Source organism: Anopheles gambiae, chromosome 2, assembly GCF_943734735.2.
Source record: "Anopheles gambiae chromosome 2, idAnoGambNW_F1_1, whole genome shotgun sequence".
Classification (NCBI taxonomy): Eukaryota; Metazoa; Arthropoda; class Insecta; order Diptera; family Culicidae; genus Anopheles; species Anopheles gambiae.
In genome coordinates this window covers 30,249,515-30,261,008 of record NC_064601.1, presented here as the reverse complement: position 1 = coordinate 30,261,008, position 11,494 = coordinate 30,249,515, and the positions used below count along the sequence as shown (strand labels likewise).

General features: G+C 44.0%; 1 protein-coding gene across 1 annotated transcript in view; it reads left to right on the top strand.

The window, feature by feature from the left end:
- Positions 1-1,332: 1,332 nt before the first annotated feature.
- Positions 1,333-11,494, top strand: part of LOC1272988 (acetylcholine receptor subunit alpha-like 2) — a 54,141-nt gene continuing 43,979 nt past the window's right edge. The window contains exons 1-2 of the mRNA XM_311921.4: positions 1,333-3,132; positions 10,895-10,939. Of these exons, the coding sequence (XP_311921.3) occupies positions 2,908-3,132; positions 10,895-10,939 (270 nt within the window). The 5' untranslated portion in view covers positions 1,333-2,907. The remainder of the gene's footprint in view (positions 3,133-10,894; positions 10,940-11,494) is intronic.

The following is an 11,494-nucleotide window of genomic DNA, read 5'->3' as shown; positions in this document are numbered from 1 at the left end:
CACACACACACACACTTGCCTACCATTTCTCGTTCCCCACCGCTAAACCGTCCCTCACCAAAAGCCGACTCAATTAAATACTCATTACACGCGGGCCAGATGCAAGCCATTAATTTTCGCTACACTTTATTTACAAAAGTTTCTTCAGCGCCGTACCACCGTTTTCCTTCCGGGCTGAACTGCCCCCGCCCGAAAACAGTTCACACTTTCATCCGTCATCCGGCACACCGGCGGTACAGCCACCGGTGTGCCACCAGTTGGGCGTCAGCTGTTTGTCACATTTTAATCTGCTCGAGAAACCGTTCGCCATGCCTTGTGCGAGGCCACGATGGCCACCACGGAAAAATGGTGCAGGAAGTATGAGTGATTTTTAACGCAACGCCACATTCTCGCCTAGCCCCGCCATGTCAAGAAACGGTCGCTTAGTACAAGACGACGCAGTAAAAGCGTACCCTGTTTGTGGGACACATTATTGGGAAGGCGGAATCACAATCCCGCAAGAAAGTATACCGCCCCACCGGAAACCGTTCCGGCTAGCAGTGAAGCAAGTGTAACATCCGGGTCGCAATTTATAAGTCAAGCATCACTGCAGCCCGACATGCGAAGGTAATTGTGCATTTGATTGTGCTTGGGCAAAAGAAGACCAGAAACCGTCACCGTTGAGAAAAACAACCAAAACCCAAGAACCGTTTCCGGGTTGTGCTGCTTCTTCAACCTTCGCACCCACCCCGTTCCCCGTTCTTCCGTATCGGTAAACACGTCACCCGCCGGAAGTCATTTTGCCAGTATTATGTAACACTCGCATGGTGGCTGCACTCATTTCCGACCGGCCACCGGTACCGAGCAGTCCCATATCCATGCACGGTGTATGGGGCCGCCGTTCACTGACTTCATTTCATGACGCCGGCAAGCTTGACCAAAGAACCCTGCTTCCATTGCCATTCGTTTCCATCATTCGGCGCTCCCTTTCAGCCCAATCCGATTGAGCAAAACCGTCCCCCGGTTTGTATGTGTGGGCTTTTTTTTTGTTGGTGTGTTTCTACTGTACGACATTTTCTAGCATTTCTATTCCACCGACAATAAATTAACTGACGGTGACGCGCGCGCTCGAAGCTCGATATGAAAAAGGCAAAACTCATGCCCCGCTCGCTCGTTCAGCTGCTCTCCTTCGCTCTTTCTGCATCGTTCTGCCTCGTACTCGAACTACAGTATACGCCCGTACAACGCCCGAGCGTAGCTGGCCGAAAAGGGCACGAAACACGTGGCAAAGCAGCAGCTCGAAATAGTCCGCCCGTGGGTGGAAAGCAATGCAGCAGCGGAACGATATGGTTGGGATGGGTGGCTTACCACCAGTTTGTCCGTGATGCTGTGGCATATTTTACACGGCAGAAAGAACGAAGAGAGGATGCTGCAGAAAGGAGCCAACAAAAAAAAATAGCTCCCTTCCAAGAATTGCTCGCACATACCAACGTCATCGCAGCAAACCGTTTCGGTCCCCGTAGGCTAATCCAGCCATATCCCGCCCCAGTACCGCCAGTAACGATTACACACACCACGCTAAAGGACCGCTATTTTGTTTTTGCAACGAAGAGAAAGAAAAAAGAGGAAAAAACAACGACGACGTACGTGAACGGTGAGAAAAGATGAGGCTGCAGTGAGCAGGGAAAAAACTCACCGGGTGGGAAAGAACTCCACTCGCAGCCACAGCCCCAATGTGCTTGGCGTGAGTGTGAGCAAAGTCACTGTCGCCTTCGTTCCTGTCAAACCTGTTTCGGTGATGCTTCGTTGGAAAAGCTCGATTAGCTCATGCGCACTCCCGTAGACGAGCACAGAGAGCGAGAGAGAGAGTCACTGCACAGGGATGGAAAACAAAACACAAATTTCCTCTCTCACTCTCTATCTCTCGCATTCACTCTTTTTCTCTTGCTTCGTACACTGAGCACAGCATCCCTAGGCAGCAGCAACAGCCATCCGTAGCGCGCTGAAAGAGGCGAGAAAATGGTGAGAGCGCGCGCAAACCCCAACGTGTGTCTGTGTGTGTGTGTCTTTTCGCAAAGGGCGGTGGGAGCAGCGTTTTCCACGGCACGGTGGCTGTTTTTGCGCTCACACAACACCGAAGCCACAACGACGCGCAAACGACGGGCCGACTGGTGCGCCTCTAGCGGGCGACTCGGAGAGCAAAACGTCAATTGCCGAACGAAGAAAACGTCTGCGGACGTGGCCGTGCGGTCCGAATTTTTCGAGGGGCCCTATTTTACCACCGAACTGGCCATATCTGGTGCATTGGCGGGGCCAATCGAGCTGGCCGAGCGTGTGTCCGGCACGCACTATTCGAAACATTCAGCTGATTTGCAACTGTGCGTACGACTGTGTGTGTGCGTGCGTGTGTGTAGTGTGGTTATCGCACAGCATCCAGCAATCGTAGTTGGCCATACTGTGTTTGTTTCTTCGCCTGCCACGAGCTGTCAAACAGTCGCATCGTGTGTGTGTGAGTATGTGTCTGTGAGTGAGTGTGTGCACGCCTTTTAACCAGTCTGACAGATGAACCGACGGCAAGGAAACAACGTTCCGACAGGCAGCAAGTGATTCCTCCGCAAAGCCATGCTACCAGTACTGCCCAGCCGGTTGTTCATCGGTGCTCGCGAGCAGCGGGTGCGTAACACGGTACGTTGTGTCTAGTCCCGACCAGTGCCACTGTATTGCCGGGTACCGTCCGTTTGCAGTCCCGCCGATACCCTGGTAGAAGGAGTGGGGCATCACTAATCCACAAAGCACTGAGGGACACGTGAGTGCTTACAATCAGTGTTTTCCACGCTCGTAAAAAGTAACGCTCGCAGTGGGAACGTGTGTGCGTGGTGTGAGTGCGTGTGTGCGCTGAAGGGAAAAGAAAAACACAACAAAAGAACGATGGGACGATTGCCCAGCTTCCGGCGCTCCTTTGCCGACCGGTGGATGACGCTCGGCATCGTGCTGCTGTGCATGGTGATCGGCAGTGTGTGGGCCAACCCGGACGCTAAACGGCTGTACGACGATCTGCTGAGTAATTACAATCGACTGATACGGCCCGTCAGCAACAACACCGATACGGTGCTGGTAAAGCTGGGCTTACGGCTGTCACAGCTGATCGATCTGGTAAGTAGCTTTCGGTAGGGGGAACGGGTGCATTAACACAACCGTCGGTGGTGTCTGGGCGTAGTCGGTGATGTTAACGCGGGGAAACTGTTATTTGTTCGCATCTCACAACATTGGTGTATCAGTTAGATATCAACTTCATAAGCTAATCTTTTCAGTATATTTAAATCAATACATTTCACTGCAAATCAAGTATCAATTGCCATCGATTCAATTTACCTTTTAAAATTGATAATGTAAAACTATTCCAAACAATTTTCGAACTTCTATCCTTTTTTTCAAACTAAAATCTTGCTCTAATTTAATAATCATAGATCCTGACCGTTGATCTTTTTGCACATAAACTTGATGCGCATGCGCTAAACATTGCAAGTATCGTTGATGTTAGCTTATTCAGACGATCGTCCAAATTACCCCCTCGTACACTATAGCAGATTGTTATTTGTTTTTGCAAATAGTTTGTTTGCTGTGGAAAATTTCAAATGAACCTGCGAGCCACGTTTCAAACTCACACTCTACTTGATTGTCTGCGCTTATTGCAACCACACATTATGCATGCTAAGCCGGGCAGGCGAAGATATGGGCATGTGGCGCTGTTTAAGCAAGGATAAAGACATTCATCATCCGCTGCGGTTCCATGCATTATGCGCCACCAACGCCATTCGGAAATGAAACAGATTCCCTGATTTGCATCATCCGGGCGGTGTTTGCACCAAACGCCGGGAATGTTTTCTTTCGCCTCTTTTTTCTGACACTTTTCCCGTACTCTTCCTTCCATGTGCATCGTTCAAGCACTCACACTCATACGTACAAGACCGGTCAGAGCCTCGCTTGCATCGCTGGATCTCCATTGAGGGAGAAAATCTCAAATTTAATTTAAATCAACCATCCTCCGGCATCGCTTATCCCTGCGACGAGTGTCTCGAGCACGGTTTTTAACTAAAGATAATATCGTCCCCGCTGCATCTGCGTTCCCTGTTTCGGATCCCGACCGTACCTACCGGTTGCTTTCACAAGCACACGGCATCGAGCACTCTCCATTGCCTGGCTCCAGCCTGATGGGAACGATCTCTGTGGCTGTACAGAACCTACCAGCATCCATACACTTCCCCACACACACACACAAACACGTATCGTAGCCAAGCACGGGTACGCTATCCTTCCACCGCATCAAACTCTTTCGTGCGTTTGGAGGATAGCGAGGGTCTGGCGGTTAGACGAGAGGGAAATTGCTCCAGAACCGCTGATGCATAAGTAAATTCTTGTTGTCCGATTACCACACCGCGTCCCGCCCCGTGCACGCTACAACGTCAACGACGGGAAATCACCGCCACCGCCATTATGCATGCATGCACACTCGAAGCATGCACACGAACAACACGGTGCGGTGGGTGCGCGGGACACGGATCATGGCACGGGCTTTGAAATAACGAGCAGTGAAAATAACTGCATCCATGCAGCCGAAGACTTTTCTAATGCCCGAGTGCTTTCGATCGGGCAAACCATGATGGGATAAACAGATATGGGCTCCGGGGTTGTTCCACTCCAGTTGTACACTCCCTGCCACTGTACCGTAGAGGCAACGGGAAATGAAATTCTATCGTAGATACGAAGTGATAGGACGAGACAGAGAAAGAGAGAGAGAGCAAAGGAAAACCCCACCATTTGGATGGCAGTTCTGTGCGATACTCGGAGCCGATCGGACGTGTTTACGAGAGACTCTACTGAGGGCAATACACAGTGTTATCAGCTATCGTTAGTTTGAAGCAACGACCTCCGTTGCTGTTTTTTTTTTTGGGTGAGAGAAAGAGACACTCACCTGGAAACTGGAAGATTGAAGAGTATAGAATTTCTCTCGCTTAAACAGCGCTGCCTCTCGTGGCGCGCACAAGCAAGTGCTGAAACAGGTTTTTTTTTCTCTTTCTAATTGATATTGTAAGTAGAAACACTTTATCTAATTTTTCAAACGATTTAACACCATGGGAGGACCAGGCACTGCCTGGGGGGAATATCCCACAACTCCACCGAATATTAGAGGTAGACAAGCACCTATATGGATGGATGGAGAAGATAGACTGGGAGAATTATTATACCTTGTTCTGAGTCCCAACGAGAAGTCTGTTTTACCGAAAAATCCATTCATAATTGAAAAAAGTCTAACCAACCACGCCGGGAATATTGAACCCTGCAAGCCAATCGACAAAGGTTCGAAATATCTGGTGAAGACCAGAAGCCGAGCTCAATTTGAAAAGCTTCAAAGCTTAACAAAACTCATCGACGGTACCAGTGTCAATATTATAGCGCACCCATACTTAAACAGTGTTCAGTGCGTTATCGTATGTAACAGCTTAGAAGGTCTTTCAGACGATGATATCCTATCTGAAATGAAGGAACAAAAAGTAGTGTCAGTGAAGCGTTTTTTGCGTAAGGAAAATGGTGAAATTAAACCAACTAACTCTTTCCTTTTAAAAATAGACGCTGTTCAAGTCCCACATGAAATACGGGTAGGATGTTTGGTTGTAAAAACCCGAACATATTATCCTCGACCAATGATTTGTACACAATGTCTCATCATAGGCCACACTAAAAATAGATGCAATCATGAAACTTGTTGCGCAAATTGCGGTGAAAAAGAACACGGAGTCTGCTCTTCTCCCATCAAATGCAAAAACTGTTCGGGTAGCCATGTTTCACTTAGTAGATCCTGCCCAACGTACATAGACGAACAAATGATAATCAAAATTAAAATCGACAACAGCATCTCTTATACAGAGGCCAAATCCGTCTTTGAAAACAAAAGAGCCCATTCGGTAAACGAGAGAATACAAAACGCACAACAAGAATCTGTGAAAGATCAAATTATAGCGGATTTGAAAAAAAAAGTAGCCCAACTCGAAGAAAAAATGGACATCTTTTTGAAAGCTAATGACAAACTGCAAAAAGATAATGACAAGCTCAAACACATGTATCTGCAAACAATCAAACCAAAAACTAATACTAACACTACATCCGAACCCATCGACAGCTCAGATAACGAAAATACTGCACCGACGCGATCCCACGCACACATCGTAAACCTTGCAAGCAACCTTAACACGCAGATAGATACTGATAACGGAGACAATGCCTACGATAAACCGATACAAAAACGCAAAGTTGACTCATACTCATCCACAGACGAACAACACAGCGATAAATCTATACCGAATACGGACGAAAACAGCTCTGAATTTGTTAAACCGAAAACAACTAGACGCCCGAAAAATCGCAAAACGGACTAATTTGAAATTTATATCTGATCAGCCTTTGATAATAATGATTTGCTATTTCTTCATATGACTTTCAATTCGATTCAAAAAATAATAATATAGATATTTCTCCATATATTATTTCTTGGAATATCAGAGGCATGAACAAAAATATTGACGAACTTAAAATATTAATCAACAAACATAATCCCTCTTTCATCGCTCTTCAAGAAACAAACCATATGCCTAATACTCTACACCATAATCCACTGAACAATTACACGTGGAGATTTCATAACAAACCAACACTTCAACACAGCGTGTGTCTAGGTGTTAGAAAGAACATTTCGCACACACAGCTTAACATCTCATCCGACCTTCCACTAATAGCTATCTCTACAAAAGTACCATTTGATATTACCATAGTTTCTGCATACTTCCCTAATAAAATGCACCCCACAAACGAACTTTCTTTATACTTAACACAAACTCTTAACCAAATAAATGGCCCAATACTACTTGTAGGCGATTTAAATGCTTCTAACACGTATTGGAGTAATACACGAACTAACACTAGAGGAAAAATTCTCCATAACCTTTTTGACCTGAACAATTTACAAGTAATAAAAAACTCGTCACCCACTCGCATATCTCCAAGCGACGGCACAGGATCATGCATTGATCATTGCGTTGTGTCGTCTTGTTCCACTGAACAATTCAGCTTGGTAGTAGAGGAGGATTTGCACGGTAGTGATCACTTCCCCATCCTCATTTTTGATAAGCATGGGGATACGCGGCCAAAGTTGCGACCACGTTGGAAATATAATGAGGCTGATTGGTCTAGTTATCGTTTCCTTATCGACAGGGCTATTGATGGGTCAACACTGCTTTCGGTTGATAGTTTTTGCAGTATTATTCTTATGGCAGCAGAACTAAGCATCCCACGAACGTCAGGCAAAATTCCCAAAAAGTCGGTACCATGGTGGAATGACTCGGTTGAAAAAGCAATAACAGCACGAAGAAAAGCTCTACGGAAATTGAGGAAAGCCAGCACTATCAGTAACAACCCGAATACTTCATACCTAGCTTTGAAGTACCAAGAAGCAAACCAGATAGCCAAAAATGAAATAGAAAAAGCAAAAAAAGTAAGTTGGGAAAAATTCGTCACAAGCATTGACCCATCTCTTTCATGCAAAGAAGTTTGGAGTATGGTGAAAAATTTGACAGGAAATAGTCAGTTCTCATTTCCAACACTGTTGAACAACAACGAACCAATCACTTCTCCATCCTGCATTGCAGAACATTTTGCACAACATTTCTATGAGGCATCTGCAACTTCTAAATACTCAGCTACCTTCATTCAACGCCACAAATCTAAAACTATATCATCCATATCATTTGTTGATACAAATAATCAATCGTATAACAAACCATTTTCCACAGAAGAACTAATCTGGGCTTTGAGAAAATGTAGAGGAAACTCTGCGGGTATAGACGATATCGGCTATCCACTCCTCAAGCAGCTTCCTGAGCGTGCATTACACTGCCTTCTAGAAATATATAACAACATATGGAGGACAGGTGAAATTCCAAATAATTGGAAAACTAGTCTGATCGTCCCAATTCCAAAGGCAGAAAAAGACAGCTTAAGTGTAGACAGTTATCGACCAATCTCTTTGCTGTGTTGTATGAGTAAAGTCCTGGAACGTTTAGTCAATCGACGACTAATTCAGGAGCTAGAGAGCAGAAATCTGTTAAGTGACAAACAGCACGCTTACAGAATCGGCCGTGGTACAGAGACTTATTTTGCTTGTTTAGAAAACGTTCTCACTGAGGCTAAAAATAAAAATTATCACACTGATTGTGCAGTTGTTGACCTATCAAAGGCCTTCGATCGTACCTGGCGTCCGGCGATCCTTGAGCAATTGAAGAAGTGGGGATTTGGAGGAAGTTTACCGCGCTTTATAAAAAATTTCCTAACAGACCGGACCTGTAAAGTACTGATTGGATCATATACCTCTAACATCAAGGTTTTGGAGAACGGTGTCCCTCAAGGTGCTATATTATCACCTACGCTTTTTCTAATAAGCATGGAGTCTTTATTACAAACGATACCTACTAATATAGACACATTCATTTATGCTGATGACATTATACTAATTACTTCGGACAAATCTGAAACAAAAAATAGAACCAAACTACAAAAAGCACTCAATAAACTTCATCATTGGTGCTGCTTGACAGGTCATGATCTATCAACAACAAAAAGTAAAATTCTACATATATGCAATAAATCACACAAACGAACACTTAAACCTATAAAAATTAAATACGATATAATTCCAAACGCAAGAGCAGTCAAAATTTTAGGAGTTATCATTGACTCAAGGTTAAAATTTCGACAACACCTTCTCTACGTTAAAAAAATGATCAAAAGCAGATTAAATATTCTGCATATGTTAGGTTGTGGAAATAAGAGATCGGCAAGACGCACACTTCTCACTATTTTTAACAGTTGGTTTGTTCCAAAATTATTGTACGGCATTGAATTCATTACCATGGGCGATGCCAACTTTGGCTGCAAGCTAGCCCCAATGTACCACTCTGCTCTGAAAAAAATTACAGGTGCTTTTATCACTAGCCCAAACACCGCAGTACTTTGTGAAAGTGGACAATTACCTCTCGACCATGTTGTAGTACTTAAAATAGTAAACCTAGCTGGCAGACTCATTGAAAAAGGAATCGAAGCAAATTCTTTTGTAGATAGAGCCAACAAGGTGTTAAAACAACTAACAGGTCACAGCATGCCCAACATAGCTAGACTCACAAGCTGTTCGACTAGACCTTGGTACGACAAAATCCCCACGATCGACTGGACATTGCAAAAACTAAGCAATCACGAACAACAAATAGTACAAAACTATCAAATGCTCATCGCCAACAAATATAAAATATATAACAAAATTTATACTGATGGCTCGGTCTACAACAGTTCTGCGGGCTGTGGCATAACATCGCCAAATGCTCGCTGTAGCATTAAGCTTCCGGAGAACACATCAATATTCTCAGCAGAGGCTATTGCTATTATGATAGCAACTGAAGAAGCGACCGTAAATGACAGACCTAACGTTATTTTCACAGATAGCGCTAGTGTTCTGAAGGCATTAGAGAAAGGATCCTTACGAAACCCCTACATACAAACTATCGAATCACTATCAAAAGACAGGTCAATCGAATTCTGTTGGATACCAGGGCATAAAGGAATCGCAGGAAACGAAGTAGCTGACCGTCTTGCGAATGAAGGTAGGATGATCAAAGATCATGTAGATGGAACTATCTCTAGAAGCGATGCATCCTTGTGGTGGAAAGGGGTAATAAATCAGAGCTGGCAAAACATTTGGAACAAATCACCCATTACCAACCTTAAAAAAATAAAACAAACCACGGCACCTTGGAACGATCCACTAGATCACAGTGATCAAAGAGTGGTAACAAGGTTGAGAATTGGACACACCCGACTTACACATACATACAAACTAAAAAAGGAATCACCGTTAATCTGCCCATTTTGTGGGTGTGATACAACGGTGGAACACATTTTAATTAATTGTTTTGGATATTCCGCAGAAAGGCAGAAACACAGACTTGGAGATCATTTGGATATTGTACTTTCCAACAATTACAAGGAAATTGAAAAACTTTTGAATTTTTTAAAGGAAACCAATCTCTACAAACAAGTATAGCAAATATGGATAAAAATATTTATAAAAACATAATTGAAATGAAAAAAGCACTAGAATTAACAAACATTTTCAACTTTCACCAGTACCATAATAACTCTTGTAATTTTTTCTTCTTTTTCTTGAACTTTTAATTTATTCTTTTTTTTGTATCTCAAATAGTATTAGCGATTTCTGAATTTTAAATTACGAGAGGCGAATGCTAAAAAGCCTCGTAAAAAAATAAAACAACAACAACAACCATTTGGATGGATCTTGTAATCCAAGAGGTGCATCACATCACTGTGCACCGGTGTCGGTTCGGGCTGTCCGCTATCTTTTACAATCAAATTGAGGAAATATAATTTCAAACCGTCACCGGGTTCGCTAGATGGCCTTCGTGCTCGGCAAGCGTACGGTACCACGGTGGCCACGGCACAGTTGCAGTTTCTTTTACCTCCTTCCTCGGCAGCGTGTTCGGATCAAATTTACTGCATTTCTGAGCAAAGCTGCGAGATAAAACCACAGACAATGGTTGTGGGTGCTGCCGCCCGGCACAAAATGGATCAATTCAAGTAGCAGCGTTGACGTTTATTTCATTGCTCCCGGGAAGCATAACCGATCTACACTACACCCGTGCACTGTGAGGCTCGATTACGGGCTTTATCTTTAGCGCTTGATCTGCCGTACAGGGTACATCAAACGACATTTGGCGCTATTCTTTTGCGGTACAATCTTGACAACAGCGCTGGCATTTCTCTAACGAGTTTCTCATTCCTGTTCTTTTCTTTGCAGAATTTGAAAGATCAAATCTTGACGACGAACATTTGGCTCGAACATGTAAGTAGCAAGCACAACACTGCTTCGTTTATCTTTATTCTCACACCATGCAAATTCACAAGCTTTTCCTTTTTTTTAGTCAATCTCCTTTTAAAGACAGTATTTTTTATTTAAAGTTTAATTTAAAACATATTTATAAATTTTTAATCCACCGTAAAGGCTTCATATGAGTAAGCAAGCATAGCTGAAGAACAAGTCTCATACAGTGGTTTACCGCTGAATATCCACTTTAGCTACATTAGCTTGGGTGCAACCGTCCACCCGTCTGTCACCTTTTGATTTCTGAAACAAGCTCCAACGGTTCACCCGGAACAGCCGTACCCGACTGATGGGTTGCCCTCACTAGTTCAGTACGCCCCTACCGGGGGTTGGGTCCGTAATCACGTTCATTAAACAAATTAAAAAGGCCTGTACAAACAAACGCTCGGACCTATCCACTTTACGTACACTTTCGAAGGTAAAATGGCCGAAGTGTTTCTTTTGCTGACATCATCACACACACACACACACACACACACACACACACACACACACATACACTCGGGAAAGCCTTTT